This window comes from Bubalus kerabau, chromosome 1 (assembly GCF_029407905.1).
Source record: "Bubalus kerabau isolate K-KA32 ecotype Philippines breed swamp buffalo chromosome 1, PCC_UOA_SB_1v2, whole genome shotgun sequence".
NCBI lineage: Eukaryota > Metazoa > Chordata > Mammalia > Artiodactyla > Bovidae > Bubalus > Bubalus kerabau.
Genome location: NC_073624.1, coordinates 21,578,048 through 21,588,292, shown reverse-complemented (window position 1 = coordinate 21,588,292; position 10,245 = coordinate 21,578,048). Strand labels below are relative to the sequence as shown.

The 10,245-nt window shown below is 36.8% G+C and overlaps 1 protein-coding gene across 1 annotated transcript; it reads left to right on the top strand.

Annotated features, from left to right (window-relative positions):
- The first annotated feature begins 1,346 nt into the window (after nt 1-1,346).
- On the top strand, nt 1,347-8,381 carry CD69 (CD69 molecule). The gene is made up of 5 exons (XM_055566106.1): nt 1,347-1,491; nt 4,132-4,254; nt 5,389-5,588; nt 5,955-6,058; nt 7,297-8,381. Exons 1-5 carry the CDS (start codon nt 1,428-1,430, stop codon nt 7,403-7,405), a joined length of 600 nt encoding a protein of 199 aa, XP_055422081.1. The 5' UTR covers nt 1,347-1,427; the 3' UTR covers nt 7,406-8,381.
- Nucleotides 8,382-10,245: the final 1,864 nt, after the last annotated feature.

Below are 10,245 nucleotides of genomic sequence, written 5' to 3'. Positions count from 1 at the left end.
CCAGGGACGGGGGAGCCTGGTGGGCTGCCATCTATGGGGTCGCACAGAGTTGGACATGACTGAAGCGACTTAGCAGCAGCCTACAGTGGTGGTGTACTTGCTAAGTTGTGTCCGACTCTTGCAACCCCATGCACTGTAGCCTGCCAGGCTCCTCTGTCCGTGGGATTCTCCAGGCAAGAATACTGGAGTGGGTTGCCATTTCCTCTTCCAGGGGATCTTCCCAAACCATGAATTGAACCTGGGTCTCCTGCATTGCAGACATGTTCTTTACCAACTGAGCTACAGGAGAAGCCCAAGCCTACAGTAGATGTTAATTTCCCACCCAGTTGACCATAACATTTTCACAAAGGCTTTATTCTGAAAACAGAATATCTTTATTCAAGTCACATTAATGACAAAATTTGAGGGTACTAAAATTATTAATTAGAGCAGTGTTTTGATCCTCTTGTTAAATCACCAGATATAGACATTCTGCATTTATTTTGCATTGAGCTTAATAACTTACCTGGATGACATTGATACTATGGTAATATATTTTTATAGTAATTATACTCTAATCTAGCAAATGGAAGAAAAATGGAATAAAAAGATATTACTGAGGGGAAATAAGGCAGTCCAAATGACAGTAATATATAACCTGAAAATTGAGGAGATAAATGAAAGAGATCATTTAAGATAAACAATTTTAGAACATAGAAAGGAAGTTCCAGCCACAAGGTTTCTATTTCCTGCATTAAAGCAACTACTTACTAGATGATAACTTAAGAAATTAGTTCCCAGGGAAGACGTGAATGGCACATTTCTAAAAGCCAGTTTATAGCTCGCTAAGTAAAACACTTCCAGACTGGAGAAAGATCCATGAGGATAGATGTCTTAAATTTTTTAACCAACAATAAATCTTCTAACCCCAAACGGTGTTGGGTTCAAAGCAGATGTTCAATGCATATTAGTTGTTAAATGTATGATTTAATGAATGAACGGGATTCCAGGGAAATATGACTCTTCAAATTATTTCCATCTCAAATATAGGAATCTCTAACTTTTAATTCTTTACTTGGATATTCTATTTCCTAAACTATTTGTTTTCTACAAATTTCAAAAAGATATCTCAGATTCTGGGAAATTCCCGCTTGCCTCTTCATATTGCACTTACAGTTGTGAGAAAGCACATTTCAGATGGCAGGGGAAACCCACAGCTCACCACAACAACACATTGTAAACTGTCTGGGCCTCTGGAGCATAAATTAAAGAGAACTGGAGTATCTGAGGGATTAGGAGGTGAGAGGAAGGGGGTGGAGACAACATAGCTGAATATAAATGCTGAGGTATCTCAAAGACACAGAGACGGAACAAGAGCTCCAGCAGAGACTTTCACTGTAGGTTGGCTCCACCTGGGATTAACCAGGGGGATTGTGACAAGGATAAAGATGACCTCTGAAGATTTTTCTGCAACAGAGACCAGCTCCTTGCACCTGAAAAGAGAACAACAAAGTAAGTCAATTCTTTTTCTCTAAATACTGGTAATGTCTATATCTATGTTTATATCTATCTATCTATGATATATACCAGTAGTTAGGGAGAAAATCAAGCTTGCCTTTTGTAGAAAAACTTGGCTATGTTCTATTTGATCAAGATATAAGAGAAAGTGGGAAGAAGTAAATATTTCTTTATCTATGTGAACACAGAATACCTGAGACATGAAAGGAAATCACAAAGGTGAATTTTAGAAACTCCTTAAAGATTTATCTCTTTGTTTTATTTTATACCATCTCAGTTTTTCAGATTTAATTAGAAAATCCCCTCCCTAGCCCAATGAAGTATCATTTTTTCATAGCCATCTGGACATCCCTTAGGAAGCACTGCCTCTCTTTATGAAAAATTCTATTTTTTGTTCTTGACTGGCTGAACCTTGTACCATTGTGTGCTTTTCGTGGGCTTTATCTTGTGTTCTCAAGAAAACATCCTCCAGTTGCTAAGAACACAGGTTTCCAGACTTTGGGAGAAGAGCCATATAAGCATCTGAATATTTATAGTGTCCAAAGGCAATTTATTGTGAGAACCTCATAAAGAATTCTTGAAAACACAGTCTTCTTCTCTAGTCCTATGGGTACTCTTTTCCTCCATTTCACTTTTCTATTTGTTGTTGTTGCTGTTCAGTCACTAAGTTATGTCTAACTCTTTGTGAACCCATGGACTGCAGCATGTCAGGCTCCCCTGTCCTCCACTGTTTCCCAGAATTTGTGCATATTCATGTCTCTTGAGTCAGTGATGCTATCTAATCATCTCATTCTTTGCTGCCCCCTTCTCTTCCTGCCTTCAATCTTTACCAGCATCACGGTCTTTTCCAATGAGTCGGCCCTTTGCATCAGGTGGCCAAAGTATTGGAGCTTCAGCATCAGTCTTTCCAGTGAATATTCAGAGCTGATTTCCTTTAGGATTGACTGGTTTGATCTTGCCCTCCATGGGGCTCTCAAGAGTCCCCCAGCACCACAATTTGCAAGCATCACTTCTTTGGCACTCACTTTTCTATTTCACCTTTCTAATCGTGGACTTCAAATTCTATATGAATCAGACATTTTTCTTCCTTTCTTTTATTTTTCATCAAAATCTACACTTTTGCTGTATCACTTTTCTCCTTTTCTGTTTGTCTAATCTATCCACAGACCTTTTCATCTCTTGTCACCAGGATTTTTCCATTGTTTTCCAATAACTTTTTTGGTGAAACTTTCTTGACTTATTTCATTTCTCTCTCTCTTCCTCTCATGTTAATGAGGTGCCCCAAACACTAGAAGGTAGGAACTAGAGTTTACTTGTAAACACAACTATCCAGTAACAAAGAATGTGTTCTGAATAACAGAGGTGAAAATATCTAGAGGAGGGGGTTGTTTTCTGAATATGTGTCTACTAGCATGGTTTGCTTTAGAAAAGCATTCATTGCCTCTGATAAAACTATCTTTCACTTAGGAACACAAAATCAAGTGTGGATATTGCAAGCCACACAAATTTTTTGGTGACCAGATACCCATAACTTGATGACTCAGCTGAGCTTCCTGAAAGAAAAAGTATATTTAAGAATAAAACCATTCAATAATAGCATAGTTGAAATAGGAAGGAATTAATTGTAGGAATTGTGAACTTTTCCTGAAATCATCCCAATCTTCTATTGAATATTTGATTTATGAATATTAATTCTATGCTGCTCTTGTAGCTTTAGCAGTGTGAACAATCTTTGAGCACCACCCTTGGGGGATTCAATATGTAGTAGAGGATTTGTTTTCAAATTTCTCCATTAATGGACAGGGCTTGTAACCAAAGCGGAAGTATACTCTTAGGGGAGTGTTTTGTTGCCTAGGTGATAAAACAAACTGTGAATAACAATAGCCCTAACTAATGAACTAATGATATAACTTAAAATCAGAAAATCACCTCCTCAGCTTATCCACTGGATGTCCAAGCCAACAGTGCGAGTCCAGTGGATAAGCCAGTGGACTCTGGCATCCATGAGCTACTTGGATGTGTTGATACCTGCTGAGGAGCCAGAGATGTTCCTGCATTGAGTTTGAGCCCCTTCATTGAGTCTCACATGGTGAGAAGTGAAACTAGACAGAGAGCTCTGAACTTGCTACCCTAACTACCAAGCGCTACTTCTGGTAATAGTTGTATGCTGATGAGAAAATAAAGATTTGCTTTAACAAGTTGAGAGAAATAGAACCAGATAGGAGTGAAGTAAAGTCTTCTCTTGGAAAATTTGAAAGCAGATCTATGCTGGGAAAAACAACCTTCAGAAGAGGCAAAAGTTATCTTAACATCCATTGCATAGTAAATTGCTTTGAAGGAAAGCAGCATCTCTTTGTCTAGTTAAACCTTAAAGAATACAATTATAATATATGTCGATTTTCATAGCTACTCAGTACATATTTGGGCAAATATTTTATGATCTCATTATTCTGACTGGATTGTTTCATTTCTAGCCAAAAATAACTTATTCAAAATTTGAGGAAATGTAACTTATAAATTTCACATAAGAAGGTAGGGAGACATATAATATTTTTTTTTTAATGCCTCAAGAGAAAATCAAATATCTCTTTCTTACTTCTATAGCCTGCCTCATCATCCACTTTCTCTCTTCAGGTCATGCCACTGGGACTTATTCTGCAACATATCATGAAGGGTCCATTCAAGTTCCTATCCCATGTGCTGTAGTAAACGTGGTCTTCATCACCACTCTCATCATAGCTCTTGTTGCTCTATCAGGTGAGTCTGCATTTCATGAGTTCATCAAAAATTCTGATTAATCTTAAATTATCTCATTTTTCGTACATGGTCAATTTCCTAGGAAATATAAAATATGGTTCCACATTCCTTAGATAACTGATACAATACTTTTCTAGTTTTCTAGTGCTTTAGAACTATTAAAAATTGTCTATGATTTATATAATACCATGGGATAAAATTACATGTGAGAAGATATTTAACTCTGGAACAGAAGGGGTTGATTTAGATTCTAAACAAATTGATATTTAACTGGAAAAATGTGGGCTGCCCATTCATTGTTGATTAAAAAATGATATCTAAGCCATAGATTAATCAGGAATTGGACAGTCTCTTATCTCAAAAGACACACAATAGTGGGTATGGATAATTGAGATAATTAAGAATATATCTAGAAGCTTCCAAGAGCTAGTTTTGTTATGGTATTTGAAGCATACAGCTATACCAAGATTCATTTGTGTTTTATACACACATGAAATTTTACAGTGCTAGGATACATTCCCCAGCCATAAACCTTTTTGTATTCTGAATTGCTACTCTGCTAGTATTCTCTCCTCCACCTTGCCATATAGAGTTATATCTATCACATCTTCAAATTCTTCCCCCTCTGCATTCAAATGCAAAGCCTTAATTTATAATGTACTGGGCTGGCCATAAAATTCAGTTTCTCTGTTACCTCGAACCAACTTTTCAGCCAACCCCAATACCTTATACCCCTTTTCAACTAGAGTCAAAAGACTATTTTCAAGATTTTTAAATTTCCCCTCCATTTTCTGACCAAAGTGACACCCTCTTATTTCTTAGACCTTGTACAATGATGATGAGGTACAATAAGAGATCAGATAAAGTGAAAAACTGCCTTCTTGCTCTCTAGGAATTTACCTTCCTTTTTTTATATCTTTAAATGGAGCATAACCTATAAAAATTCTGAATCAGTGTGCTGTACACCTGAAGCTAATATATTGTACGTCAACTATACTTCCATAAAATTTTTTTTTAAATTCATCTTCTTTCCTCTCTTCCTTTATCACCTAGTAGAGTATCCCTGAACTACTTTGTACCCTATGGGTACTTGGTTCCTTGTGTTGCTAAAACACACCATTTTTATGTTCACAGTGGGCCAGTATAACTGTCCAGGACAATACGCATCATCAGCGCCACCAAACACCCATGTGTTTCCATGCTCAGATGACTGGATTGGACACAAGGGGAAATGCTACTTTATTTCCAAGAAAACAAAGAACTGGACCTTGGCCCAAAACTCTTGCTCCAAACATGGTGCCACGCTTGCCATTATTGATTCCAAAGAGGACATGGTAAGATAGCATTCAAAAAGAATTCCATAAAGTATTGGTATAGCTAATCCATGATTTTCCTCTGTTTCCTTCTAAGTGTAGATATTCTGTCTGTCTCTGACCCGGGAAAACTTAGTCACAAGAAACCACATGATCAGTCTGAGGTCCAAATGAGAGTCCAGTGTAGTCTTTAAGTGTGATGTGTTTAGCTTCAAAGATCAGAAATCCAAATGAGCTGAACCCACATAGCACTATTAATCATTAGTTAATACAAATGATCAGCTGAGCTACAATGCTTACTAGTTGCAGATTTGAAAAACAGAATTTATTACATACATACCAAGAGGGGTGGTTTAACATACACTTCCTTTGTTCTTCCTTTTTAAGAACTTTTTAAAACAACATGTGGGTAGAGCTGAACACTGGATCGGGCTGAAAAATGAAGCTGGCCAGACGTGGAAATGGTCAAATGGCCAAGAATTTAACAACTGGTGAGTTTCAAGATATCTCTTTATGCTCCCAAGGCTGCCAGCTCCCAAAGCTGGCAGCTTTCCTGTTTTTCTTTCAAAGTGTTGTTCTTTATGAGGGTTGTGCTCTTAGAAGCAGAGCTTTAACATTCTCTTTTGTATGTTATACTCTGTGGGAAGGGTCTCCAACCTCCAGGATCTAATGCCTGATGATTCAAAGTGGAGCTGATAAAAAAAATATAAAATAAAGTGTACCATAAATGTAATGTGTTCGAATCATCCCCAAACCATCCCCCTGCCCCAGTCCATGGAGAAATTATCTTCTATGAAACTTGTCCCTGGTACCAAAATGGTTGAGGACAGCTAAACTATGGAATTCTTAAAGAAGGGCTTTAATAGTAATATTATCCTTTTTTTATCTGCTTGGAGTTCATACAATAAGTACTTCTAGTAACTTGATCTCAGTAAATTCTAGTGAAATAAGATTCAAATATTCCAGGTATAATTATGATGATGTGAAAAAAATTTCCAATCTAATATTTTTATTTTATTGACAAGCTAGTTTTTGGAAAGGAATTCCCTTTTAACTTTCCCAGTTCTCATATCCACAGGGATAAAGAACAATATTTCCAATATCTATTGATAATTAGAAGCTTCTATGGATCTGAGAGAAAACTTGCCCCAAAATTAAAGATGCTGACTTAATTTCCATTACCTGTACATTTTCAAGTTTGAAGGACAAGTTTAGTATTAATCTTTGTCACTCAGATGTGAATGAACTGTTAGGTCTCTAGTTTCATGAAAATGAGAGATTTAGAGAACTAGTTTAAATCTCTAGAAAAAGAATCCTTAGTATGCCCCACATCCACAAATGGGCACCAGGGGCTGTTATCCCCCATAACTGTATGAACTAATATGCATGATTGTTGAACGTGCGCACTTTCTGGGAAGTTTCTCAAAGGGTTTCTGCACTCAAAAATGAATAAGAGTCACTCCTGTAGTGACACACCAGCCAAATGAATGGAGCCCTTTACTCTTATGTTTGTATCTTCTCTCCACATACTATTCTTTTCCATCTTTGTCTACTGTCTCTACAGATTGTTCTCTGATCATTTGACTGACGTACTTGCCTCAAGCATTCCATCTTAAAAAAAACAACAAAAAAAAGCAGAAGCCATCACCACCACCACAAAGTTGATTTTCATATAACTGAACGGAAATGATAGGCTGAAACTAATTCCGGTTTCTTTATTGTTTGACAGGTTCAACCTTACGGGGTCTGAGAACTGTGCAGTTCTGAACAGTGCAGAGGTCAGCAGCACAGAATGTGACAAGAATTTACACTGGATATGTAGCAAACCCTCCAAATAAAGAGGAATCATATTTGCTTATAGACATTCTAACATGGAACTCTAGGAAATGTGACAAATGTGGGCAACTGCCGCTCTCTGGTCAGAAGTTTCCCATTAAGACTTTGTGAAAAAAAACCTTTGTATTATTTGGGAAACTTTCTTCCACACAAGACTGGAAAAAAGGGAGAAAAATTCCAGGCATGTCTGCATTATGGAGTACTCCTGCCATGATCTGAAAGTGTCACAGGTTGACTGATAAATCTTGTCCAAGGATGAGATAAATGACTGCAAAGCTTTTGAGTGCACTTTATATATTTTTGATTCAGAGATAATAAAATAACTAGGTTTAGAGTTATTATTTATTGTTGAATGACTACAAACAATGTATGCCCTTCATGCATTTGTACTGTATGAAGGAATTAGATGGTGGTATTAAAAACTGAACGTTAACAAAGAAAATTTTAACTGGCAGCACAGAGATTTAGTCTAAATGCATTTTACTAACTCCAAGGACATTAGTAAATGGGCAAATGCTTATGAAATGAAGCTTTGTAATATTTCTCTCTTTTTAAAGAAGTTTGTCAAGTTTTTTTTTTTGTTTTGTTTTGTTTTCTGTCATTTCTCCACCAAAGAATGGGGTGATTAGGTATTTATGTTATTTTTTTCACTTCTTCACTGTAAACTTGTCTTTTTCAAAGGTATATAAAGTATTGCCTTATATACAGTCTCTCACAAAGATAAGGACAAAAAGAATACAAGGAATATTTGTAAAACAGATAAAAGTGTTGGAAAATGTGCAATATGTGATGTGGCAAATCTCTATCAGGAAAAAGTCTGTATTGTTCAAATCTGGAATAATAATAGTTCTATCTGCTTATCAATTTGTGGCTTTCCTGATACAATTCTATCATGTGCAATACTTCATGTGAAATATTTCCTAAGTGCAATAAGGTGTGTTTGTTTGTCTTTTGTATCCAGTGCAATTATAAGCTGCCTTTATGTATGTTAAAAAAAAAAGTAAAATAAACAAAATGGTTTCTAAGAAGTGGTGATTCCTACAAAATATATTAAAACTTACATCTCATACTAGAAAGGAAGAAACAGAATAATATAACATTTTTTGGAAGACATACCTATTATAAAACCTTAACTTTATAATGATTTGTACCTGGGAAGTTGTTTTCATGTGTGTTTTCAGAGAGCTCTATACAGAAAAAGTTCAGTAAATAGTCTAATTGACTTGAGAGGAATCTATGTCAGTTAAAAATTTTTCACTCTATAACTTCACTTTTTTCTTTTTAAAAATTTTTTTATTTTGTATTGGAGTATAGATGATTAATAATGTGATAGTTTCAGATAAACAACAAAGGGACTCAGCCATACCTATATATGCATCTCTCCTTCCCCCAAATCTCCTCCCATTAAGAATGCCACACAACATTGAGCACAGTTCTCTGTGTTATACAATAGGCCCTTGCTGGTTATCCTTTTTAAATATAGTAGCCTTTACATGTTGATGCAAATGTTGTCCAAGTGAGAGAGTCATTTCCTAGACAAGTTTCTCTCCCCAAGGAGAGAAGGGTCTGGAATTCTCAAGGAGGAAGAAAGGACAAACATTTTTTTCCCTCTACATTCCTTAGGATTATGTATCCTGCCTGAGGACAGTCTCTGGATTAAACCTTCTGGCCAATTCTGTTATCTTAGAATGTAAATTATGGGAGTAGTCTGGTGAGGTTTTTACAACCTCCAGACATTCTTTGGATTCATTGGAGAGTATATAACTCCATTGCTAACACTAGCAAGGGGGTACTCTTCTATTCCCTTCTAATGCCTATGTCAGAAGCTTTCTTTATCTCCTTTATACTTTAATAAAATTTTATTACACAAAAGCTCTGAGCAATCAAGCCTCATCTCTGGCCCCGGATTGAATTCTTCTCCTCCACAGGCCAAGGATCCTGACATCTTTGCATGGTTCAACAACAATCTTTCACGAGTTTCATCTCTACCTCACTAGTTGACCAGCTGTTTATTTAGAATTCGGTAGAAATTTCATTATTAGCTAGAAATTAAGTTAGCTAATACAAGAAAATGGACTTAGAACAGTACTTAGCTCAAAGTGAACCCTAGTTCAGTTCAGTCACTCAGTCATGTCCGACACTTTGGACCCTGTGGACTGCAGCACGCCAGGCTTTCCTATCCATCATCAACTCCCAGAGCTTGTTCAAACTCATGTCCATCGAGTCAGTGATGCCATCCAACCATCTCATCCTCTGTCATCCCCTTTTCCTCCTGCCTTCAATCTTTCCCAGCATCAGGGTCTTTTCAAATGAGTCAGTTCTTCACATCAGGTGGCCAAAATATTGGAGTTTCAGCTTCAGCATCAATCCTTCCAATGAACATTCAGGGCTGATTTCTTTTAGGATAGACTGATTGGATCTCCTTGCAGTCCAAGGGACTCTCAAGAGTCTTCTCCAATATCACAGATCAAAAACATCAATTCTTTGGAGCTCAGCTTTCTTTATAGTTCAACTCACAACCATGCAAGACTACTGGAAAAACCATAGCTTTGACTAGACGGACATTTGTTGGCAAAGTAATGTCTCTGCTTTTTAATATGCTGTCTAGGATGGTCAAAGCTTTTCTTCCAAGGAGCAAGCGTCTTTTAATTTCAAGGCTGCCGTCACCATCTGCAGTGATTTTGGAGCCCCCCAAAAACAAAGTCTGTCACTGTTTCCATTGTTTCCCCATCTATTTGCCATGAAATGATGGGACTAGATGCCATGATCTTACTTTTCTCAATGTTGAGTTTTAAACCAACTTTTTCACTCTCCACTTTCACTTTCATCAAGAGGCTCTTTA